The sequence below is a fragment of the Gracilinanus agilis genome, chromosome 3 (genome assembly GCF_016433145.1).
Source record: "Gracilinanus agilis isolate LMUSP501 chromosome 3, AgileGrace, whole genome shotgun sequence".
NCBI classification, from domain to species: domain Eukaryota; kingdom Metazoa; phylum Chordata; class Mammalia; order Didelphimorphia; family Didelphidae; genus Gracilinanus; species Gracilinanus agilis.
This window is the reverse complement of record NC_058132.1, coordinates 498,241,161-498,268,195: the sequence shown is the minus strand read 5'-3', so window position 1 is coordinate 498,268,195 and position 27,035 is coordinate 498,241,161. Positions and strand designations below refer to the sequence as shown.

The following is a 27,035-nucleotide window of genomic DNA, read 5'->3' as shown; positions in this document are numbered from 1 at the left end:
TGGTTCCTAATTCTGCCCTTTAAAGGCAAGCAGAATAAGTCTATTCTCTCTTCCACAGGGCAATCCTTCAAATATTTAAAGACCTCTCTTTACTACCAACCCCCTAGCCTGACTCTTCTTTTGTCCAGACTAACTATAATCTTGTTTCTTCAACCATTTTTTCATAGGAAATTCTTTTGAGTGTTTTCTCTGTCATAGTCACCTTGCTCTGGATGTGTTCCACCTCATCATTGTTCTTAAACTATAGCACCTAGAACCAGATGCAAGCTAAAGGTGTGTTCTGACCACCAAAAAAATATACTGTAGAAATGTCATTTCCTTTATTGCTTTAATATGCATGCAGTTGAAGCATCATCTTCCAATTGAAGCCATTTTTTGATTTTTGTAACTAGTAGCATTCCCTAAGAATAATCTGTATTTAACTACTATATGTTTTCTTGCAGTTTGTACAATATATATATTGATATCCACAGTTGTTGATTTCCCCCCATTAAAAAATAAACTCACTGAGAGAAAGGCTTGTTTCATTCCTTGTACTCATATCTAGAGCACTTATCACAGTAATGACACATTGGAGGTATTTAATACATTCTTTCTGATTATTCTGGACACTACTTGAATTTATATAGTCAAAGATTACAAAGCTTTTTGAGTAGTCATGTCACTACCAATGACTGGTGGAATATAGACCATACGATATTATTGCTATTGTTCAGTCATTTAGTTGTATCTGACTCTTTGGGACCTCATTTGGAGTTTTCGTGGCAAAGATACTGAAGTGGTGTGCCATTTCCTTTTCCAGCTCATTTTGTAGATTGGGAAACTGAGGCTCTCAGGATTAATTTGCCCAGGATTGCACATCTATTAAATGTTTGAGGGCAGATTTGTGCCACCTAGCTATCCTTCAAACATTTAATATATATACATACTGTGTGTGTGTAAAAGATATCATATAATATACTTGGAATCAACCTTAAAATATTAAATGAAATGTCATCTCTTCATGCCTTTCCCAAACTACATTTACTAAATAAATATAATGAGCCATCCATCTATGCATTTATACAAATAATTGACCAAAAAAATCAAATGATAAGTCCTGAACTTTTTGGCTTAGTACGATAGGTAGCATGCTAAATGTTGAATTTTAAGTCAGAGAAGCTGGGTTTGAGTTCCAAACACACTGCTGGATGATGGCAATCAATGAGCAGCGTATATGAAACTTGATTAGGGCAAGCTCTAAATCTATGATCCTATGACCTACCTTTGGGATAGACATGAATCCCATGAAAAAAAGTGTCTCCAGAGCACTTTAAAATTCTATTGCTTCTTGACACTGGGGCAATGGGGAAATATTTGTTAACACTTTCACATTTGTTGAAATTTATCCTCATTTCCTACTCATTTTCATAATTATTCCCCTCTTTTCCTAACTTAATCAATCAACATTTACTAAACATCTATGTGCCAAGCATCATGCTAAGTGATGTTGTTGTTGGGCATGTTACAGTGAGGAGACCCTTTTGTATATAGGTTAGAATAGATGGCCAATGAAGTTCCTTCCAACTTTCGAATTCCTTGACTGTGACCCCCTAAATACAGTTCCACTCCTAAATACAGTTTCCACTCTCGTAGGAAAAAAAATACATGAATCTACAGAAAAAATGGAAATTTTTTCCTACCATAATTCTGATCCATCTCTATATGCTCTCCATTTGATCTCCCAAACCCTTACCTTCTGTCTTAGATTCTAAGCTATCAATTCTAAGGCAAAAGAACAGCAAGGGCTGGGAGATTGGGGTTAAGTGATTTGCCCTGCATCACACAAATAGGATGTATCTGAAGTCAAATTTGAACCCAAGGTCATCCAACTCCAGTGCCACTGTGCTACCTAGATGCCCCTCCTTTCTAAACATTTCAAATTCATTTTGTTCATGATTTTATTCATTGGTATACATTTCCCTTACAACTGAGTTTTAAGATATTTGCCTAGCTTCTAGTCTTCTTTTCTGCATTATAATGCAATTTGTACAGGATCACAGATTTGTAGCGTTGGAGCTGGCTAGAAGGTCACTTATGGGTCATCTAAGCCCACATTCTCCTTTTACAATGAAGAAACTAGGGCCTGGAGAGGTTAAATTACTTGCTCAAGGTCATACAGGCTCTAAACTGCTGAGTTGGGATTTGATCCCATACCCTCTAGATTTAAGTTTGGTGCAATCACATTATCTTTTTTTTTTTTTTTTTTAATCACAAGGATCCAAAGATCTTGTCAATGTCTCACTGAATTCCAAAGACATTGTGACTTCTAGTCTAGTAACAATAACTGTGAAACACTCAAAATATATGCAACACACTCGCTGAAAGTCTGTTGCATAACTTCACTATATAAATGAATGGTGGTGTGTTAAATCTCATCTCAAAATTTCAATTCTGAGCCAAATATAAATTCTTTGGACGGTCTCTCTCTCTCTCTCTCTCTCTCTCTCTCTCTCTCTCTCTCTCTCTCTCTCTCTCTCTTCCCCCTTCCACTTATTTATCCATCCATCCATATAATCTATCTATCCATCTCTCTCTTTTCCTTCTTCGCCTCTGCCCAGTACTAAGCATCAAACTATATGATATTATAAAGTTACTATATTACACAATATAGTTCATAAGAGTCTGGATTAATTTTATAGTCCAGTATAGAGCCAGCAGAAAATTGTGAATAGATAAGTTTTCTTGGTTAATTCCAACTTTGAAGCCATTATACAGAATATGGTCAACATTTTAAAAAGGGGGAAAGAAACCAAATCTAAGTCAGAGTTAAGAGACAGAATCAGAAAATCAGAAGAAATAAGTATTACCAACTTACATGAAATCCCATGATTTTGTACAACTGTATGTGAGATGTGTCTATGCTACTGATATATTTATGCTAAATATTCCTTATATTTTATGATCTTTCTAGTCTGAAATCTTTTAGATCTTAAGGTAGTGGTATATACTTTATGGATACGAAAATACTGATGGATGTAAGTATTCATCAAAATTATCCCCTAATTTCTGAATAAAATTAAAAAAATAGAATTAGAAGCACATTTAAAGGAAAATGCATACTAACGGAATAAAAACATAGGGAAAAACAGAGCTATGAAATTATGAAAACAAGACAAGTTGAAAAAGCCATGTATGCAAATGTACAAAATAGAGAAAATAAAACAGGGTGTCCCTAAAGTCTTAGTGCAGTTTTTAGGTAATGAAACTTGAAAGCATTTAAACTAAAATGCATTTAGATGTTTGGACACTGCCAGGCCACGTATAAGGATCATGGAAATAGTTGCTTTTCTGGTTGTTTATATACTGCTTTCTCATTACAATGGATGAACTGAATATAAAGAGGGGTTAGTAACTTATTGGATAAAGAAAGCAATAAATATGTAATTATAGCTTATAACCTCCCTAATCCCTGTGTCAGAAAGGCAAAAAACTTGGATCGCCATTGGCAAGGCAGATGAGCAAAAGCAATACTACCAGGAACAGGAAACATCATCTCCATTCCTCTGTGCTGGGTGGCATACAAGAGGGCTTCCTATCACAGTCAGAGGGTACCTAATGCCAAAAGAAAGTTACTGTTTCTTGGCTTAGGGGCTGAGGAAAAAATTCTCTGCATGTCAGCATGTGTGTGACAGATCAGTTAACACATCTGAATTTGCAACCAGCTGATGTTTGAAAATGGTCACTCAGAAAACATAAGCCTCTACCTCAGCTGTCTGTTCTGTTACCAACCCAATAACCTACTTATTTCTTTAAATGACTGACTAGTGTCCCCCATCAGGGCCTTCTACAACATCAAAAGAGCTTTGTTGTTGATCTGTTTTAAACAAACCAAAAAACCCCCCAAAATAATCAATCTTGGGAACAGGAGAACAAACCTAAGCACAATTTATCATTACACTAGGCTCGACATCTAATGAGCACAGCACAATTTAGTTAACCATTAAGTTGCAAAAAGAAGTGTCAGCACAGGTAATATTCACTAATTTGCTAGTCTGTGAAGGATATTATTAACAAGTTCAATAACTCTCTCCTTCTCCCACCCCACTCCATCTATTTCCCTAGAAGGCTAAAGCCCTAATTTTGTTAGAAAAGCTCCTAATCTACAAGAATGCAGAGTCCGAGTGGGTAAAAATAACTATAAGTCAGGATACCTTAATTTTAGTCACAGTTCTTCATTTAACTAGTTGTGACCTTGGACAAGTCATTTAACATCTCTTTGCCTCAGTTTCTTCATCTACAAATGAGGTGTTTGGACTTGATGATCTCTAAGGCCCCTTGAAGATAAAATTGCATGGAAATATGATCAATTTTTAGTAATAATGAAGGTTTATGCTGATGCTTAAATAAGGAAGGGAAATATTCCTAGGTTATGGAATGCAAATACTGGGAATAGGCTTTGGTTAAGTCTACCAAGCTGGAAAGACTGACATTGAGACTGAGCTCCAGCCTGGCTAGGTGTAGTAGGGCTTATCATACATTTTTGGCCAGACAGTAATGAAAATCGTCCATTATGGCAAGAAAGGAGGATTCATAGCAATGAAATAACTTTTAGAAATTTAGAAATAAAATTTAGAAATACCAAAATATACCAACGAAAATTAATGCTTTGAAAACTCTAAAGAGCTTTATATAGATGAGATCAATTTGATTCTCATGCCAATGTGGTAAAATTGTAGTTCAGATATTATGATTTGCATTTTATAGATGAGGAAACTGAGGCACAGAGTGTTTTTGTGCTTTGAAGTCCATTGTGATTTACATGCCTCAATCAAATGGGACCAAGAGGCAAAATTACATCTTTTGACTCCACTGGTGTTTCACTATAGTGTATGCTTTCCTCTACAAGAACACAAATGCATTTAAGAAAAGAAACTTAAATAATATCACATTAAATAATGAATTATAAATATGGATTACTAATTCTATAAGTAATATAACATAATACATAATATACTACTACTGTGTAGCATTTCAAAGTGGAAAGAGGGCTGGCAATGGAATCAGAAAGACCCAGGTTCAAATCCTACCTATTACATATTGTTTCAGAGATCCAAATAATTCCTTCAGACTAGACATTGTAGAGAAGGTGCTCATTTGTTCTGATTGAAATCCTTCAATTTTTACTCTTTATAAAGATGATATTAGAAGTCTAATTAGAAAAAATATTAATTATATGTATGTGTGTATATGGGATTGCTAGGAGGCACCGTATTGGGCATGGAATCAGGAAGACTTGAGTTCAAATCCAGCTTCAGACCCTTACTAGTTGTGTGACTATAGGCAAGTCATTTAACCCTGTTTGCATTAGTTGCTCATCTATAAAATGAGCTGGAGAAGGACATGGGAAACCACTCCAGTACCTTTGCCAAGGAAACCCCAAATGGAGTCATGAGAGTTGGACATGATTGAACAATAACCTATGTACACACACTCATAGATATGGACACACATACACACTAAATGTTCACAGCTGAGACATTGGAATTATGACAAGTCTTGGCACAAACTGTAAAAGCTTCCCACTCTGAAGCTAAATATTATCTCTGTCCCCCAACCCTATGCTATCATCACTGTCATTGCAAGACCCTTTTTAATACTCCCATTTATAGCTTCATGTGGAACTCTGCAAACCTATACTTGTCTCAATTTACAAAGTTTCCAATTTGATCTCTTCACTATATAAAAAGACACTTCTTTTTCAAATCTTTATGAAAATAATTGTACTAAACTCAATTCTCTTAAAAAGGAGCTAGCTGGGTAGCAAAGCATAACGTCCTTCATAGGATCCCAGAATTAGAACTTGAAGTGATGTCAGAAAAACCATATACTCCATTCCCAAATAGATGACTCAGTGAATAGAGCAAGCCCTGGATTCAGAGTCAGAAGACCTGAGTTCAAATCCAGCCTCAGACACTGTGTGACCCTCGGCAAATCACCTAACCTGTTTGCCTTAATCCACTGGAGAAGGAAATAGAGCAGTAGACAGAGTCAGGTCCAAAAATATCTTTGCCAAGAAAACTCCATGGACAATAAGGTCCACAGGGCCATGAAGAGTGGAACACAACTGAATGACTGATCAACAACATAAATCCAATTCCTTTGCTTAACAGCTAACAAGAATAGACCCTGCAGCAATGGGTCCATGTTGATGATTACATATTTAGGCTCAATGGGAGGAATAATTTTCTAACAATTAAAAGCTCTTTGGTCCAAAGGTTGGCCTCAGAGATGCCTTCCAAAGTTAGAATGCTTTGATTCTCAGAAATCAGATATTTTGTCCATATATGCTCCACCCAGGAAATATATGAAAAACATCAAGTTGAAAAGCAAATTCGCCAGCCAGCTGTAACAAACAATTCTATATATAGTAGGGGCTCTTATCTGTGGTTTTGCTTTTTGCAGTTTCAGTTATCTGTGGTCAATCCAAAGTGCTGGAAGTCCGCCTAGGAAATACTGGAAGTCCACCTGTGGCAGTGGTCTATCTGAACTAGGTCTCTTCTGCATCCATTTCCACTTTTCTTATGGATTTTTTTTTTGGTGGGGGAGAATTTGTGGGGAGACAGTGGAATGCCAAGCTGAGGGGCAAGAGAAAGGGAGAGGCAGCACATATACAGAGAGGGTCAGTAGGTGTTTGCTTGTCTGGTTTCAGCCATCTGCAATAGGTCTCGGAACAATGGATATATCCCATGGACACAAGGCTCCTCCGACTGTAACAGCAAGCATCCCAGGAGATGAGGTCTGTGCAAATAGGAAGCTAATTGTCTCTAACAAATCTGCCATCTTTTATAAGATTAAAAACTTTGTGTCCATGGGTTTTATAGCATGAAAATATTTTATACTTTATAAGAATTATATTTGAACCTTGAAGTATTTCTGGACTAAATGGGGGAGGATATAGTAGGAAACAGAAAGTATTTTAATGACTGCAGTTGTCAAACATACAACACTTAAGAAAGAATAACCGAGTGAGCAATTTATGGAGCTTCCAGGAAAAAATAATTTAGGCTAGGGTTTATCTATTTAAAGACAATTATGTTAATTATGTTATGAATTTCGAAATGCCAAGGAACTATCTAGTCCTTCCCTTCGATCCAAACTAAATAAGTATCTACTATGTGTAAAGCATTTGTTAAGGGCTGGGGATACAAAGACAAGGGAAAAAAAAGTAATTACAGTTATAAAAAAAAGGTCTTTTTCCCATGAAAGAGAAGGAGCTGGGAAATCAAGCGGAAAAGGAAAGAAGAGAAACAAGAAATAAGGATATGCAGGGAAAAAAATGGCAAACAGCTGAAGCAGGAGGGATCAGGAGAGTAGAGGAATGACAGCCACTGTAACTAGGCTGCTGTGAAATGTGAGAGCAGAGAGATTCAACAGTTCTGCCCCCTTCCAAAAGTGCCTGCAGGCATCACTGTGCCACATCCTATAGAGTTCTACTCACGCTAAAAGGGGCGGTGTGAACATTTAGTGAAAGGCAAACTAAGGCTAAGTCCTATTCACTTCCAGACCTCTCCAGGGCATCATTGCACTAAAGCTTACTACAATCATTGATATTTACAATGATAACTCTTAGTTGTCAAGAAAAGGTTGTAGTTTGTACTGTGTTTGTTTAGTAAAGCAGGTAGGAAAGTACTTCTCCAAATACTTCTGCTTGTTCCAAGGATAAATTTGATTTACCTAGAGGAAAGATTCTCCAAAGTCTGGGTTAGTATATACTATATTACAACAACTCAAAAATAAAATACAAATAATTCTTTAACAGCATTGTATAGAGAAAGGCAGACAGTTGGTGCATAGAGTCAGGAAGGATCATCATCCTGAATTTAAATCAGGTCCCAGACACTTACTAGTTGTGTGACACTGGACAAGTCACTTCACCCTGTTTGCCTTAGTTTCCTTATCTGTCAAATGAGCTACAGAAAGAAATGGCAAACCATTCCTGAATCTGAGCTGTGTGACCCTGGTCAAATAATTTCACCTTGTTTGCCTCAATTTCCTTATTTGTCAAATGAGCTGGAGAAGGAAATAGCAAACCATTCAGGTATCTTAGCTGTGTGACTCTGAGCAAGTCACTTTACGCTGTTTGCTTTGGTTTGCTCATCTGTCAAATAAGCTGGAGATGGAAATGGCAAACCACTCTAGTATCTTTGTCAAGAAAACCCAAATGGGGTCAAGAAGAGTTGGACCCTACTGAAAAACAAATAGTATAGAAAGAAAGAACCATATTATGGAAATCACTAGTGAAGAGTTTAAAACTCATCTACCCACTAAACTTTTATCTATCCTTCTAAACTATCCTTTCTATTTTATTTTCTTTGGGGAGGGAAACCCCAAAAGGTTTTGATATGTACGACTAGTACAGAGTTGAGGATTGAAAATGAGCAATGAGGAGACCAATTCTGGTTTTCAGAAGGATAGGGTACTTTAGTTTCACATAGCCTTCATGGTGACAAAATCAATGATGCAAGCAACTAAAATAGCATTTATTTTAAGTGTTTATGATATGTGATGACAAAAACAAAATAATCCCTTCCCTCAAGAAGCTTGCGTTTGTATTCTGAAATAAAAGCATATAAAGAAACAAAATTAGATTAAGTTAGCCACATGCAGAAGACATACACACTCAGAAAGTTTTTAGAAATATATTATTGTGATTAGGTAGCTCCCCAAAACTCAAGAGGGGCATAGGCTTTCTCCCCAGTTTCTCTTCAGGAAAATTTAGAAATAACTGATACTAGAAAAACTATGATATAATTCATTTTAGCATGTCTAAATTAATGTTGTCATTTAAAAGGGCTTTGTAGAAACCTTCAAAAAAGGGAGAAGGGGGCAAGGATAAAAATATTACAGCTTAAAAAAATATATATATTATATTGGAGCTTCTAGCCCCATTTAAGAGAAAGACTATACTATCTAGGGGATATGAATATTTTGATCAATAGTCAGATATACTCTATAATAGGACAGAGATAAACTTATAGGGTTTCCCAATATCTTGGGCAAACTCCCTCAAGACTCTCAGGTTCCCTCTGCTGTTTTCATGCTTTTGATTATAATGTGCCTTACTTATAATAGGTATTTAATAAATGTATTTTAAATTGAATTTTCCAGGTAGCCCGAGAGTGGGTGAGGCCTTTGCTCTTGTCTTGCTAGATACAAATCTGCCATGGGATATCTCATCCAACGGGACTGGAGGCCATCTACCAGTTTTCTGGACATTGTTTTGATAGTGATACTGAAGCCGTCCATCAGTTATCTCTCATTCCTGATGTATGGTTAACCATCTTTTTACCAAGCCATACATCTCTCTAAAGGTATTTTCTGTGACAATAGTGTCAAGCTTAAATAGAAAGAGGGACCACTAAATCATACATAAAGATCCTTGAGAGTTGCATATTCACTTTTAAACATAACATATCTATATTCTCTTGCATTTTTATTCATTTAGTTAAATATTTCCAATTACATTTTCATCTGATTCAGGCTGTGCTAGGGAGATATAGCTAGTCCTTGGGCTGTATGTTTGATATCTCTCCTCTGTGCTTCTTTTCCTGCATGAATTCTCATTTGCAATGTGTGGCACTATTCATGCCCATCAAATCTCTTTTTATTGTCTTTTGGCCAATCTTTAACTTCAGTTCTTTAGACATTGGTATTATGCACCATCAGAGAAATGATATTAAAAGGATGTGCCTATTTCAAGGAAAAGCTTGGGGCCATTAGGACAACTCTGCAATTTCCTATGGTCTTTTTTTCTGTTCAGTTCTAGACTTGGCCCATTGTTCATTGGCACTGTCTTTTCAAGATATATTTATATGCTCATGGATTGTCCAATTGACTGTATATAAACTTGGGACAATTGACATTCTTCATCCACTTTCCCCCCTGTATATCTAGTTAGGCCAAGCTCTTGAATTATTTCAGAACTCATTTAGAAGAGGAATGTGTGGCAGAGGTGGAGGTCAGTTAGGGGGTTGAGCATTCATTAAGCATCTACTAAGTGCCAGGCACTAAGCTAGGCATTTTATAAATATTTTCTCTCTTTTTTTGATCCTCACAACAACCCTAGGAAGTAGTGCTATTGTTTTCATTTTATAGATGAGGAAACTGAGGCAAACACCTAGCTACCTCTCTACAAAAATAAAAGAGATAGAATATCATCAAATCTTTCTCAATTTCCATTAAGGATGACTTCATATGGATATATATTAATCAACCTCATAGAACTATTATTATCCATCATTACTAATATTACCTATAACCTTTTTTTTGGTAATAATTATAATGTAATGAGACCTTTGGAATTCTGATCTCTTCAGGTTTCAGCACCCACCTTCAACACCCTCTAACTGTGCTGATTCCAAAACAGACTTTTTTGGTTATCTGTGGTCCAATCTACCTACTATTCTGATCCTGGTTTTTTCCAGTGCAATTTCTGCTTTCTCATACAATATGAGAAATCCAAATATAATGGGGCTACATGGTACTTGGTGACAGAAAGAATTTGTTACAAACGCTTTTATATATCCTTTCAATTTTATTGTGTTTGTTAGCCAGTTCCATCTTCAGGTGCTATCAGGATAACTTTGCTTAGACAGATTCAATTCAGTAAACATTTATTACACACCTATAATGCTAAGCATTAAGAATACAAAAAAACAGGCAAGATAGTTCCTGCCACCTGATGGGATAGAAGATGGAAACAAATATAAACAAAGCAATCTACACTCACAGGATAAGTCAGAAATAATTAAAAGAGGGAAAGAACTGGAATTAAGAAGGATGAGGGAAAGTTTCTAGTAGATGTTGGGATTTTATTTACTAAACTTCCTTTAAAATTATTTCTTTCCACTATGTCTTATCATCTTAGATGGGGATACTTTTTACCACTTTTTGCTATAAGATTATACAAGTGAATTTCTATTCTGTAATGGTACCATTGGTGGTCAAATATCTCTTCTCTTGACAAAGAGATCATGTTTTCCTCATTGGGGGCATTTCTAAGCTTTTGGTTTTCTCATTGTGTGATTTGATTTACATCATATACACTTCTTCAGGAAATGGTTATAATTTGTCACTATCCATTCATTCCTTCATCCACCTCTCTTTGTGTGTGTGTGTGTGTGTGTGTGTGTGTGTGTGTGTGTGTGTGAGAAAATTGTTTTTGTTTTATGCAAAAGCTCAGGTTGGAGTTGTTTTATTAAGCATGTCATATCTTTTTCTCAATTTTATTCTTCTAATTTTACTTTGCTTTTTTATCTTTGCTTCAACAAATCTGCGGTCTGTACACAGTTGATTTAGGAACAATTCTCCCATCAGTAATGAGTGATTTCCTGGCTTTTAAAAGTTTGGCTGATATATTTTTTTAAATGTTACTTGGTGCCTATTATATGTAGAGCATCCCACTAGCTGGAGGCAGCTAAGTGATACAAGGTATAGAACACTGGACCTGCTGTCAGAAAGACCTGAGTTCAAATTTGGTTTCAGACACTTACTAGCTATGAGACTCAGTCACTTAACTCTTTGCCTCAGTTTCCTCAACTGTAAAAGGGAGACATAAATAGCACCTATATCCCAGTACTGTGGTGAAGATCAAGTGAGATAGTGTTCCTAAAACACTTAGCACAGTGCCTAGCACATAACAATGTACTGAATAATAAATGTTTGCTTCTTTCTTGCCTTCCTTCTTCCCACCATTATGTGATTTGGGGTTTAAAAACTCTCTTTCTGAGTTTGGTAGGTGCTAATGTTTTCCAGATCCTTATCACACTCTGTATAAACTGATAAAATCAAGTTTCTGAACTTGAAAAGCTAAACCTCAGAATCTTGGACCCATCAAGGTGTAGGCTCCCTTTAAAGCTCCATCTGACCAGCCCAGGAACCTCTTTTTATTCCATTGCAATTCCATTTGGTGAAGTCCCTCCCTACTATGCTTCAGCACTTTTTGTTGTTGAAAGTCCTTTGTTTTCAGCACAATGGCTGAGATTTATAAAGCTCTTTAATGTTAACACCCCTTATCATCACAGCAACGCATAAAGATTTTGTAAAATCTTTTTTTTAATATATAGCTCTATTTTAAAGATGAAAAAACTGAGGCCCAGAAAGGTTATATGACTTTGCCTTCAAAGTCGCATAGCTCTAATCAAAGGTAACATTTGAACCTGGGTCTCTGCTAATTGAGTACAACACATTTTCACATATAGTACATTGCCTCTCCATCATGGTTCGAGGGAGATGTTCTAGTGGGTCAGCTTCTACTGGAAGCTAAATTCTGCCCCCCAAAATAATACTTGAGCCACTCTTCCCTATAGTGGAAAGGTCCTAAGTGATCTCTCTCAACTTGCAAGTTTCTATATATCCAGATTTATATTTTTATCTAGATATCTGTATATATTTATATATCCCAATGTTAATTTTAATAGATTAGTTATTGTTATAATTGGGCTTTGGTGTTTTTCTTAGTTTTGATTCTAAAAGGTTAAAAGTTCTTCTGTATATGATTTTTGGAAAGACTTGAATGTGATATCAAAGAACCCAATTCACACTCCTTTGAGAATGATTTAATGTGATGCCCTGCCAGAAATAATCTTGGACTTGATAAGAAAATCTTAAAGATTTTAGATGTAATGTGCTTAAACTTGCCCAAGCAAAAATCTAAGGTTGCTTCCAATTCAATGAAGCTATTATCATTATAAACAATCGCAATTTCTGCCATGATGATGTACTTGAAGAGGCAAAAATCTCACTTTAAAAACTTTCTGAAGTAATCAAACTTTTCTACTTTTAAACCCATGATCAGAAATGTGAAATATTGAATATACAATTATTTGATTTACAGGGACTCTTAACAATTTCATTGTATTAAGTAAAAGAACAATACATAAGTAAATAAAAGTAGTATGTTTTACATCTTAAAAATCAATAGGCTGAATGGAATTAAAATCAATACATAGAACAGGCAAGATGAATTATGCTATACTCTTACAGTCAATATCCCTTTTTTTTTTTTTTTTTTTTTTTTGCCTTTCATTATAGCTAATCAAGCTAGGGCTAGAAGGAAATGAGATTCATGAAACTAGTCAAGACATTCATTCATATAGTGAATGAAGACTTTTGCTTGTATAATACTGGCCTACCCATATGGACCAAATTAGCAAGTCATGTGATATGGGTATCACTAACTTTTTTCTCACGGCTTATAAGAGCCACATTTCTTTCAGTGATGCTCATAAGTTTTTGAAAACTTTGATATCTGCATCTGGGGTAGTAGAGGTTTTTTTTTTAAAGTCAAAAGACACTACAGAAAGCACAACTATTAACAGTGAAGTACTTACATTTTTGCTTAACATAAAGGAAATGACGTATTACTGAATGGGTAAAAGGGAATTATTCACAGCAGGGCAACCTTTGGTTGTCAACAATGACAGAAAGCTTTACTTGTATCTACATAACAGAAAGTTGGCTAAGTAGCAAATAATAAATTCACAAACACCTTAGTTATCCACAGATAATAAAACCACAAATGTTTCTCAATAAGCATAAATTATAACAGCAAGTAGGTGAATAACTATTTTCCTAAAACTAGATTAAATAATGTTCAAAGCAGTTAACCGCACTTTGAGAAGTTTCTCCCTTAAGTAGAAGCTCAAAAATGTGTCAAGCACTGCCATATGCTGTTAATAGCAAATGTTCATGTATTTGTATATCTTTCCACTAGACAAAAAAAAGAAATTAAATTCCACCAATGCCCCATTGCATCATGGAGCTTGCACCCTCAAAGACTATGCCAGCAAAACACAAATGTGGTGGCATTTGGTGAGCTACAAAGATTTGAGAGGGCTCAAATTTTGCTCAAATTAATATGTGCTTTTTAAAATTGTAAACAATCTACAGCTTTATGTGTGGTCATTTAAAATAATGTATTTGAAAATTTATTTTTATTGATGGTTGGAATATTTTCTAATGTCTTCAGCCATAGGCATGCTATTTTATTTATCTTCTGTTGAAGGAAAAGCCTCAGTAAGTGTAGAGTGGCTAATAGCCGGAAGGTTAGTCTCTTAAGTAAGAAATTGTTTCACAGTAGCTCAAGATACTGCCTACTAAGACATAGAAGGGCTTTTATTTGCATCAGTGGCAGTAAATTCCAAACAATAAAGATCTCAGACATCTTGAAGTACTCAAATTTTGAATTTTCATGCATTTTTTAGTCCATTAAAAAAAAAAAAAAGAAAGAACAGCAAAAATAGCAAGATGAAGATTTGGAGATTGAATAGTACTTACCGAAGATTCACTATCTCTAACGAGGAAGTCCCCTTCGACACCCCGCTCGTTAAGGGCACATTCAGCCTGATGTCGCGTAACATTCCCATAATACCACTCTCTTCCAGCAAACCGTCCCGTAGAAGATGGCCCTGTATAGCTTATCTGAGGTGGATGAGAAGTGTTCATGGCAGGGCCATCACTTAAGATTACTACATAGTTTTTAGGTACGAGGCCAATTTGCCCTCGGGAATTTTTACATTTCCACCATTCTGGGTCATTTTCGGGTTTTTCAATAACTTCCATTGTTTCCCCTTTCTCAAAGTTGAGCTCTTCCTCTGTCACAGAACTGAAAGGATAGAGTGTTTGAACAATATGGAGCACTTTCATACTCTGGCCATTACTCATGGATGCTCCTTTTCTTAAACTGAGAAAACTTGGGGAATCAGCTGTTGCTTCTTCAAGTTCCTCTACAACATAGTTCGAAGGAAACCAGCCGATCTGTCCATTGTAGCTGCCTCGCCACCAACCGTCACTACACTTTTCCATAACGATGACCCGAGATCCTTTCACTAGGGAGAGTTCATCCTCCCTTTCTGCAACATATGCGAATTTAACATAGGCAGGGATGTTGAGGTCATAAATCCTGTCCGCAGTACTTCCATTGGACGGATACTCTGCATCTGTACTAGGGGTGGGAGAGGCATCTCTTGTGCTTGTCTTTCTTTTTGTTTTACCCAGCCCTGTTAGAAACAAGGGGAAAGGCTTAGCAATAAACATAAAGCCAAGTGTTATCCAAAATATAAAATAGGAAGCATTGATGGCTTACCCAAACTTCACTGTCAACCTAGTAAAAACAATGCACAGAAATAGACTGGACTTAGGAGACTAGAAGACCTCATGATTACCATCAGGAAATATGGACATGGTAGTTCAAAAGTACATTTCAACAGATGGCTTAATTAATGCTGATCTATAATTGTCATTTACTTCAAAAATCTGCAAAGCTACTGGTAATACTGAAAAATTCCAATTAAATAGAGAAAAGAGAAGTCATCTGGGGACAATTACTACATCCTTTCGGTACACTAACTATGAGCTCACAAGAGCATCTTTAGTATTTCTGCACAGGTGGAAGGCTGGGCTAGATGCCCACTAAGCTCCCTCTTCCAAATTCTACAGTCCTATAAATCTTTGAATTATCCCTATTTCAAAACATATGCTAATTTTTGTATTTTTAATATTAATCTTTTGCTTTAATGTCACCTCTATTTCCAAGTATAAACCTTCTCTCCCCCAAGGGCCTTTCCTTATGAAAATAAATTAGAAGAAAGGGGAAAAAACTCCATAGATTAGCAAAACTCATTAAAACATCAAGCAAGTCTTGATGGTAGGTATGAAATACATGCCTTCATTCAAGGTACTTGGTACCTTCATGCTGCCCTATTTAAGTACCCAGGGTCACCAAGAGCAGCACTCTCTTCCAGCTAGACAGTGATTGGTGCTTCTAACTTCTAAATGAATACTAAAATTTTTCTCCCCATTCGTACTTACCTGTTCTGTGTTCTCATTTTTTTCCCATCAGATGAAAGTAAAATGCTAATGGACCATCAGATAAACTAATCTCTGATAATGTTACCTAATATACAGTCATGTCCAAGAGATATCTTCTTCAATGATGTCTTAACCTGGACCTGGTTAAGAATGTATGAGGTCCTCAAGAAACAGAACTGATGATAAGAATTTCAAACACCACGATGAGTTAAGATTTTTCAGGCATTTGCATGCTTTCTATTACAACCTCACTGCAGGAGTGGCTATCTGTGGCTGGCTACACCATCACTGGAGCCAAACTTTGAGAAAAAGATATCTACAGTTGGGAATTCATGACCCATCCAAAGAACCCTTTCTAGAATATTTTAAATGCATAGAGAATGAGAAAAGAAAGCAAAGGTTATGAAACATAGATGTGATCCATTCAAGTTCATTGATTCCCCCACCACCACCACCAAATATGGATGTTTTAGAGGTCTGTGGACTCCAAGTTAAGTGCCTCTCTTCTAGTTGTTTGGTATATCATGAAATGGGGAAAAGAAGGGAATGGGGCTGTTAAAAGTCATAGCAAAAATCTATGCCCTATTTTTAAGAGTTTGCCTGATGACATTCAGATTGTATAAATGGATACCAGCTTAAGATAAAAATATGTTACCAGTTTCCCCCTGAAGCAAGGAGATAATGGTAAAGAGATGCAAAGATAATGGCAAAGCCATGTCCAAATTACTTGCAGAAAGGGTCCCATAAAGTGAAAACTAAGATGGGAAGCCCAGACTAAGGACTTTGTTTTTGTTGTTTATTAACTTATTTATCCTTAGAAATATCTACATCATAATTTTTAAAGTATAATACCTAAATTCACTTCTGTTTAATGGTTTCACTGTTTCATTATATACCACCAACATTTAGCTTAAGTGCTTATAACGTATGATAGAAGCAGTCTGGTGCATTCAAATAGGTAATTCAAAAAGAAAAAAACTAAGTGCTATGCCACTAACCAGCCAGATTGCAACATAAGGTGTGAAAGGAATCTGCTGCTTGGAGCCACTATTGTGCTAACTTGAAAATAATGACCTACTTCCTTGACTAATGTAAGAGCTCTCAGGGTGCCAATAGGCCCCTCTGAACAGTTCCAAGTCCTTACCCCATGCCCTCTTGCAATAAGCTCATCCAACCTCCAAGCTCATCTAGCTTCCACACTGAGTTAATCCTTCCATAATTTTATCATTCTTCAACTGAGCATGAGCAGCTATAGTACTTGGAAAGTTGGCAGTGGAGGGAATGATTTTATTGTGTTCTGTGATACAATTACAGGAAAATGATGCTTAAACTACTTGCTCTAGGGGGAAGCTGGCAAAGGTTTAAATTCAGATGAAAAATTCCAGCATTAGAAACTGAACAATAACATCTGTCAAGTAAGACACCAACATGAAAGCAAGAATTAAGGAATATTAAGGAGGGGAGGAAAAATGTTCAACCACATTCCAAAGTTTTAGAATTGTAAAGATGCTTGTCAAAATGGAATAACTAAAAGTAGTGATCTCATGATTTCGTTACAAATAATTCTAATGACTGAATCACAGTTCTTCTCTCCACCTGCAAACCCTTAATAATTTAGATAGTCAAACACACAGTCCTCTAAGCTTCAAGTCTCTCCTCCATCTCTGAATAACTACTTAATCACTGTGAGTTAAGAAATTGATATCTTAATTCTAACCTTTAATACCAGTCTGAATTTTTGTTACTTAATTATAGGCAATTACTAACAGTAATACGTTGTGCTACAATAAGTTCGATTTTTATTTGAAATTCGGAACAGATTTTTCTGAATGAAACAGTGCTCTAGATGGTGTATAAAGTACAAGGACAGACCACAAAACTAATCAGCATTTACATCAATATTTACATGGGGGAAATGATTTTAAAATTTCAATTTGGGACACCAGGACTATCTTTTCTTTGATGGTAGGTCTAATGGGGAATAACTGGGGAAGTAGACTTGAATATTAAATTTGGGTCCAGAAGGGTGCGAGGGAGACAGGAATGACAGCTGGAGGGACCAAACAAGGTAGGGAGACTGTGTTTTAACTGCTAAGGGAATGACTATTGAAAGAAATGGCAGTTAGGTTCCTAACAGTCATACTGCCCCACCTAGGCAAGGGCCAATGGAACCAGCAGGCAAAAGGCAAAAGTTATAACAATTTTAATTAAGGAAACTATGATAAAGGATGGGAATAGGGGTTACTACACTTACAGACTAAAGGCAAACCACAGGGTCAGGGGAGGGACTTATCTACACTAAACTGAGAACTAAGCAAGACAGGGCCCAGAGAAAAGCAGGACTGAAGTGGGTATCTCTCAGCAGGGTCCAGACTCACTCCAGTGATGTTTCAGCTCCTCCAGGGCCACCTGCTGTACTCTTCCAGGTAGGTAGATTCTGGGAGCTAATCCAGCCCAAGTTGACCTGCAACTCAGGTTGGGATTACTAGTCTCTACCAAAATCTCCCACAAGTAGGTGATGGTCTTCCTTCAGGATCTCTGGTAAACTGAGGTCTCCTAGGATCAGTTGCAAATTGTCTCAACCACCATGGAGTCTCTCTCACTGAACAAGAACACACTTCCTGCTTCCCCATTCCATTTTGAAATTCTCCAGCCCTTCCTGTTAAGTCTCCTAAATGATAACTTAAGTAATCTTCCGCATAACACAGGAGATGTTGGGATATTACCTAAGAACTTCATGACCCTGAGCAAGGTCATTTCAATATCTTTGGGTCTCAGTTTCTTCATTAATGAAATGAGGAAGGAGATCAGGGACTGAACTTAGAGATTATTTACTTCTAGGGTTTCTTTCAGCACTCTGATCTTTTGATATATCTTACCACCTTCAATTCCCTCTGTGACTCTTGTGATGTAAGCCAGGGACTCCAAATGGGAAAACTGGCAAGATAAGAAATGAGGCCCCATCAGCAGGTAAAGAATGATAGCAAAAAGATAAGAAGGAGGGAAACAATGAGGTAGAGAGTGAACAAGGGCTATAAGGGAAAGGGTTACTGGAAGGGAAACGAGAAACATCAGTGGGAGAGGTTTTCCTACTTGTTTTTCTTTGCTATTATACTTAAATAGTACTAAAAGTTTAGAAAAGTGGCCTCTAGATTTTTTTCTTTTCCATTCCCCAAAGTACTTATCTTTAGAATAAAGGCAAATTTATTACTTTTTGTGCAAAAGACACCATGAATTACTTTTCTCATTTTCACCTTTGCCTTAGCTTTTCTTTGTATTCTTCCCTCAATTTCTTCTATGTCATTTTAAAATTATACAATTTATTTGGCTGAACTTCACCAGAAAGAAGTGAGCAATATTTAAGATGAAATGAAGCAAACATATCTTTATTATGATAGCAAGAGTTCTTATTATACATTTACATCTATTCCTTAAAACTTAAATACTATTTACAATTTATTGTATATATACTTTATTAAGTAGAATCCAATCAGTTAGATCACTTAGCTCACATTCCCCCCACCCCTACCTCTGCATAACACTTTAGGGAAAGGAAACCATTATATGTATAACCATATATTAGTATATGTCCTTGTATCAACACACATTTAACTTACTTTCTGTATTTAAAATTAATGTCAGCCATCATTCAGTCTTTTGGCTTACTTGAAAGTTGGATGCCTTTTTTTTCCTTTCCTTTTCTTTTTTTTTTTTTTTTAAATTTTAAACCCTTAACTTCTGTGTATTGACTTATAGGTGGAAGAGTGGTAAGGGTGGGCAATGGGGGTCAAGTGACCTGCCCAGGGTCACACAGCTGGGAAGTGTCTGAGGCCAGATTTGAACCTAGGACCTCCCATCTCTAGGCCTGGCTCTCAATCCACTGAGCTACCCAGCTGCCCCAGTTGGATGCCTTTTATTGGTAACTGCTAGCCTTACCAATAAATTAAGCATCCTTATAATTTTGTGCCTCATTTTATCTTCATTTCAATCACAAAAGCTCATTTTGTGTCACTAGATTGAAAGAATATTGTAGATATGGTTAACCTAGATTTTTTTTTTTACCTTTTTAATGGCCAATAACTTTATTATATTTTTTGTATCTACTCAATACAGAGTTGGGGTTGGTGAGCTGCAAAAGAAGAGGCTTTCTTGTGAGTGATAACATTCTTCAATACAAATTAAACACATATTTTAACTAGTTTTTAGTAAGCACTAACAAATTCTTTCATGCCGTTCTTATTGAAAAGATGGAGAAAAGTTGAAGAGAGTAAAATTAGGTGTATCTAGAACTGGATGAAAAACTGAGACCCAAAGACCATTAGTGGAGGACCTAAAGAATCTATGATCAGTCCTAGCATTTTTATAGATGATGCAAGAAAGGCATGGAAGATGGCATCTTTATCATATCTGAAGATGGGAAAAGCTGTCAGGGATAACTAATACACTGGATGACAGAGGCAGTGTTCTAAAAGATCTTGACAGGTTAAGCTATTATTGGGCTGAATATCATGAAATTTAATACAGTTGGACTATGTAGATTATTACAGATTTATAGACCTTAAAATCATTCTAGATTTAGAGCTGGAAGACATGCAGGAGTTTACAAATCCTGAATCTCTTATTTTCCAAATGAGGGAATTGTAGACAAGAAAAATTAAGTGTCTTGTCCAAAGTCATATAGCTAACATGTGGCTGAGTTGAATTTTGAATCTGCCGTTCTTATTGAAAAGGTGGAGAAAAGTTGAAGAGAGTAAAATTAGGTGTATCTAGGACTGGATGAAAAACTGCTATTCTGCCTTGGAACCAATACCCAATATTAATTTTAAGACAGAGGGTAAGGACTTATAAAAAGGAACCCCGGTGGCCACTGATTCCAATCCCATTATTTTACAGATGAGGAAACTGAGGAATAGAATGGTTACAAACAACTTGCCCAAGCTCACTCAAGAAGTGTCTGATGTGGGTTGGTGCTTCTGAGCTCCAGTCAAGTCAGACTCCACCTAGAATGCTGTGTTCAGTTTTGGGTGACACACTATAAGAAAGGAATTCATAAGCTAAGTGGGAAGGGCTGAGAGAAAGGTAACTAGGATGGTGAAGAGCCTCAAGATCATGTCATGAGAGGACTCGTTTGAAGGAACAGGAGGTGTGTAGGAGATTAGATTTGGGAAAGTGATAATTGTCATCAAATATTTAAAAGGGTATCACATAGGAAAAGTTAATCAACTTGTTCTGATTGACCCATACAGACAGAAATTTAGAACAATGGGCAAAAATTATACAAAAAAGAAAATTTAGGGGAGAAATGGGAAAAAATCTATTGTGCTCTAAGGAAAAACTTAACAATATGAGCTATCCAAAAATAGACTGGGGCAGCTAGGTAGTGCAGCAGATATAACACTGGTCTTGGAGTCAGGGAGACATGAGGTCAAATATGGCATCAGACATTTACTAGCTGAATGACTCTGGGCAAATTATTTAATCTTGCTTGCCTCAGTTTCCTCATCTATAAAACAAGTTGGAGAAGAAAATGGCAAACTACTCTAGTATTTCTGCTCCAAAATGGGGTCCAAAAATTGGATATGACTGAACAACAAAAGCAGAAGGGATTACTACCTCCAGAAACAATGTCATAGGTCCTCGGTGTAAAAAGCATAAAGTCATGAGACTATATCATCTCTTTGAACTTTAAGATTCTGTGATCTCGGCAGTTATAACTAATTAATCTTAGTAATCTCTTCAATAAGACTTAAAAGGAAAAGGGTTAATCCTGAGTTATCCAGAAATAACAGAACCATAAAATGCCAGTTCCAAACAATGTAAACTGGGATTCTGCTATAATTTGCATTATGAAAATTCTATAATGTTTAAATTTATTTTACTCTAGATTTTATATGTCAGATTTTTGTAGTTTCATTATTTCTATGGAGTAATGTAATGTTATTGCATGTGAATGACCTTTCCAACAGTCAATTCACTATGTAGATAGTAAAAGTGTTAATGAAAACACATATTCCCTTAGATTGTGTTATGCTTCCAACTGATTGAAATTATTGTTGCAAATAGTAATATATTGGTTCAGCCATGGGCAGCATGCTCAAACTTAGTTCTGATTTAAGTTTTTGAATAGATAATTCTGACACTTCTGATATTCTTTTACTTTCAATGGGAAAGTGGTAGACAGTTTTAAAAATTTTTAGTAGGAATCTGGAATTCTATAAAAACTGTACCAGTTAAGTTTTTGTTGTTTTCTTTTAAAGGAAAGGTTCTCAACTGTGCTAACTCTAGCTTTTACTGTTTCTAAATAAGTTTTTTTTCTTTTCTTGTGGAAACAAGAAAACCGTGGATGAGATAAAACTTAAAATAGTTTGTTCAGGAAAGAAATCCATATGTCTTAGGAGAATGAAGTAAACATGAGTGATACATATGACAGTCATGTTCTCCATGATCTAGTCTTACCAGTATCCATACAAGACCTTTAAGCTTGTTCCACTGAAAGAAAACTCTTTTAGATAACCCTAGATGTTAAAAGTTTTCCCTTATAACAAAAGTATTTTTTTCTTTTAAAAAAAATTCCTTTCCTGTAATTTCTGTCCAGTGTTCTAAATTCTTTCCTCTGAGATCCATTAGAACAAGTCGATTAGAACAAGTCTCTTCCATGGGACAACCCTTCAAACATGTTCTATTAGCAAATGGGAGTGGGAAGGTGGGAAAGGAATAGAAAGATTTGCATATTTTTCATCATGTGTGAATTAAATATCTGGACCTCAATACCAGACAGATTCATCTCATAGATAGACGTCATTGAGTCATGCATTTTAATTTGCCAGTGTGGCACAGTTCTTGACCAGTGGAAGTCATGTCTGCTAAGGTAGGGGCTGAAGTAAAATCCTGGCCAATTAGAAAATCTCAGTAGCAGGGATTAAACTAGGTTTAAAAGGCTAGCCAGACAAATATGGAGGTGGAGCAGTCCAGCTCTTATCTGACCTTACAATCTTCCCCTGCCAGGGCATATATTTGCAATGTTTACCCCCACCACACACACACACACACACACACACACACACACACACACGCATGCTTTTCCATGATTTCCATCCTGGTTAGCAGTAATATCTGCCAATATGCTTTGTGAAGAAAGAGTTGAAGAAATTTGTAGCATGGCTGTTTCAATATCAAATCTTGGCAAAAAACAGCCTACGTTTTCTACTGTACTCAATTTCATTTTCTGATTGTTAGAGAAGATAAGGTCTATCTGACAGTTTAGGGGAAACACCATAGGCAACTCTCTAAGCTGTACAGCACCTGCAACAGAGAGAGTTTCCTACATTAAGGAAATGATGGGTTCAGTTAAAAAAAAAAGTTCAGAAGACAGACAAGTGAGGCAATTTTGTTACTACTATAATATACTGAATATATTGGTTTTTTTTGAAATCCATACATAATAGAAGTAGTTTGATAAAGAATTTTTCCTATTCTTTATATGTTGAAATATTCATATTAAATTTATCATATTAAAAATTAATATAAAAGGAAAAGATCCATAGATAGAATCTTTTTTCCATGTCTTCTTTTACATTTCCTACACAAGAATATATTTGTACAATGAATAAAATGAAAATAATTTAAAATAAAAATTCCAAAATTTTTTTCATTTCTTATAGTATTTCACTACATTTATATGTCATAATTTGTTCAGCCATTCTTCAGTTAATAAGCACCCTCTTAGTTTCCAGTTCTTTTGCTACTACAAAAAGAATTGCTATAAATATTTCCATACATACAGGTCCTTTTCCTTTTATGAGGGGAAGAGAATCTCTTTAGGATATAGTGATATTGATAGTCAAAGGGTTCATTTTACTTTAAGGGTCAAAATTCAAAATAATAGTGGTTTAATTCACAGCTCTACCAAGAAAGCATCAATGTCTTTGTTTTCCTACAAATGCATTCTAAATAATATTAATACATTTTATATATTTCTTCTTTCTTCTTATATCTGGTGAATATTTGACAATTTTATTACATCTACCAATGACTCCTAATACTCTCAAATTGATGGCATAAATACCATTCCCTGTCTCTTCAATGAGCATACAGAGGAAACAGGGCTAGATTTGGAGTAAGAAAGGCAATGAGGGTTCAAATTCCAGGACTGGTACTTAATACTTGTAAGACAGACCTTGACAAATTGAATTAGTCCACCTCTTTGGGCTTCAATTACTTTATCATAAAAACAAGAGGTTTGGACAAGATGGTTCCTAACATCCTTTCCAACTCAAGATCTGTGATCTTAAAACCTTTTTTTTTTTCATTATTATGTTTTAGATTAGTTGTTTTCATCTAATCCCTTCTGGAAGTAATCAGGTTATAAATTTAAAATAAAGACAAATAATTAGAAGGAAAGAGAAATCTAAGTGTTATATAAATTAATATATGTATACAGAAAAGATAACACTATTTTAAGTTAAGAGGGAAATTTTAGATATATGGACAAGAGAGAAAAGTCTAAGGATCCCACATGGAAGAACATTATGATCAAACATATAATGAAGATTACTTCAATTACAACTCATTTATGGCTCAACTTAATATCTTCCAGAATTAAAGGCTAATATTCAGAAAATCTAAGGTCGAAAGGATTAGGATTACTTTTCACAAATTTTAAAACAGGCACTACAAACTTGTCAAATACCACAATCTAATAGATTCTAATAGTCTAGTCCAAAGTTACCAAAAATGTCTACAATGATCCTTATGTACAGCTGAGTGGCCCCATTCCTATTTGAGTTTGGCACCATTGGTCTCGCTATCCAATTGACAAATTAAATTCCATAAACATCATGTGCTCGTAATATTGTAAAGGACAATACAAGGTGCCAGTAGAAGATTCAAGGATAAATAAAGGATGGTTCTTACCCTTAATAAGCTTATACTCTAGATGAGGAGATAAGACATATAGAAAAGTAGTATATTAGGGTTTGGAGCTGCAAGAGACTTTTAGAGATTTTTTAAGCCAATTTTTTAAATTTTACTTTTTATAGATAAAGGAATTGATTTGCCCAAGGTTAGACACGCAGTAAGTTGCAGAATAGGACTTTAAAATGCAAAAAAGATAAAAGAATCTAAGAAAGCTTTGAAGAAGAAAAAAACATTTTGACACTGACAAGATTTGAAGGAGAGTTTTGGAAAGCATAGAAGCAGCTAACAGGTGCTTGAAGGATGGGTAAGAGTTCAAGGAGGAAAGAATAAATATGGGTAAAAGCTAAATTAAATGTGAGATGCATTTGAGGACAATGAACAGTATAGTTTGGCAAGAATCTAAAAGCAAGTAAGGAAGAACAGCATGTGATGAAAAGTTGAGCTGGTTCTAGATTATGGAGTGTCTGCTATGCTAGGTAAATGAATTTGGCTCTTCCTGGGAAGCCAATAAGAAATCTCATTGAAAGGTTCTGACCATAGAATCAACAGATAGTACCGTTGCAGCTTAAATCATGAAAAAAACTTTAACATCAAATGTAAGGCAAAAATCCCTGTGTTCAGTCAAAATTACTTCATCTTCAAAGTACATCTCCAAGGTGTACAGCGTCTGATTTAAGAAAAAGTTGGCAACCTGTATGGTAACTTTAGGATAAAGACTTTCTCTAAGGGATGGATCTAACAGGCTGCGAGACAAGAAGTAGGACCAGATGTCTCTTTTGCCAAGGAGTTCTCTCTCCACGAAGCAGATAGAGTGTTGGGTCTGGAGCCTGGAGGATCAGAATTCAAGTCCTGCCTCAGACACTAACTAGCTATGTGAGTCTGGGCAACTCACTTAACCTCTGTCTGACTCAATTTCCTCAGTTGTAAAATGGGAATAATAATAGCATATTCCTCACAAGGCAAAGCACTTAGCGAAGTGTCTTTTATATAACAGACATTTATTTAATAAATCCTTCTTTCCTTCCTCTCTTCTTTCTTTCTAGTTCCCCTCCTTCCTTTCCTCTAGGGGCCAGGCCAGCAAGAGTACCATTATTATGTCTGAGTATATGGGAGAATAAGGGTACCTTTACAACTCATTGAAGAGCATACACTCATTATGGAATGACAGGAATTGCCCATATCATTTATGCCATTTTTCATTTTTGCTGGGCAAATATATTTGAATCTGTGTATGAAGCAAATCTAATAAAATCAGTTCTGTGCATGAAGATGATTAATCTGATAGTTGTATGTTTAATGGATTACAGTGGTGAGATCACTCTGCTATGCTAAATGATCCTCATTGGAAATATGTGTGGGGACAATTAGGAAGATGTTGCAATAACCTAGGTGATAAATAATGAGAACCTGAATTATCATGGTAGTTGTGAGACTAAAAAAGAGGGAAGAGATCTAAGAATGATCGCAGAGCTGGAAAAAATAGAACTTGGCAAATGACTGGAAGTAGAAAAATGTGAAAAAACAGGAAGAGTGGAGATGACAGAGAGGGTTTCAAACCTGGGTGATTCTAGAAGCCCATACTTAAATGCTAGCAAATATGATCAAGGGCAGGCAGTGCTGTCAAAATCAAACAGACATGGGGGCAGCTGCATGTTTGACCCCTCTGATATGGCGGTCAGCTTAACTGGGATTCTAGAAATCAATGTTTAAATTGCTACTTGACAAGAAGAATCTAATAAGTCTAAAACCTTTTACTCTTGAGTTTTGAAAGGGGAAATGGGGTCTTTCTCTTTTGATATCCGATTCTTTTTCTAGTTTTTTTCTTCTATTAGAATCTGATTTTAGCAATCTGTCTCTATTTTCTCTCTAATTATCCTCCTACTAATCTGTTGTAATTTGTTTTGCATTTTTCGTTCCAAATACTTGCACAGCTTATAATATACAAAAACGAATCCAAGTTTATTTTGGGTATCTGGCACTGCAATTACTGCAAAAGTTTTCTACATTATGTGGGCAATACGGTTGGCAGCCAACTTCCATTGTAAAAATAAAGATATGGAAAATATCATACAAGACCAATATCAAAAGTAGACTTCTTAAAGAAATCTAAGTCATATCATAGGTTTATTTTTACAAGAATACAATTAAATCATAATATGACATGAATCTTTTTTTAAAATAGGAAGCACTAAGTCCAAAATTTTATATCTAGAACTGATATATATTTAAATCCTTTTTATAAACAAAAGCAAGCATTCATTAAGTGC

The 27,035-nt window shown here is 35.8% G+C and overlaps 1 protein-coding gene across 1 annotated transcript in view; it reads right to left on the bottom strand.

Annotated features, from left to right (window-relative positions):
• NCK2 (NCK adaptor protein 2) overlaps positions 1 to 27,035 on the bottom strand; it is a 76,507-nt gene that overhangs the window by 12,745 nt on the left and 36,727 nt on the right. The window contains exon 3 of the mRNA XM_044670477.1: positions 14,320 to 15,041. Coding sequence (XP_044526412.1) covers positions 14,320 to 15,041 — 722 coding nt within the window. The remainder of the gene's footprint in view (positions 1 to 14,319; positions 15,042 to 27,035) is intronic.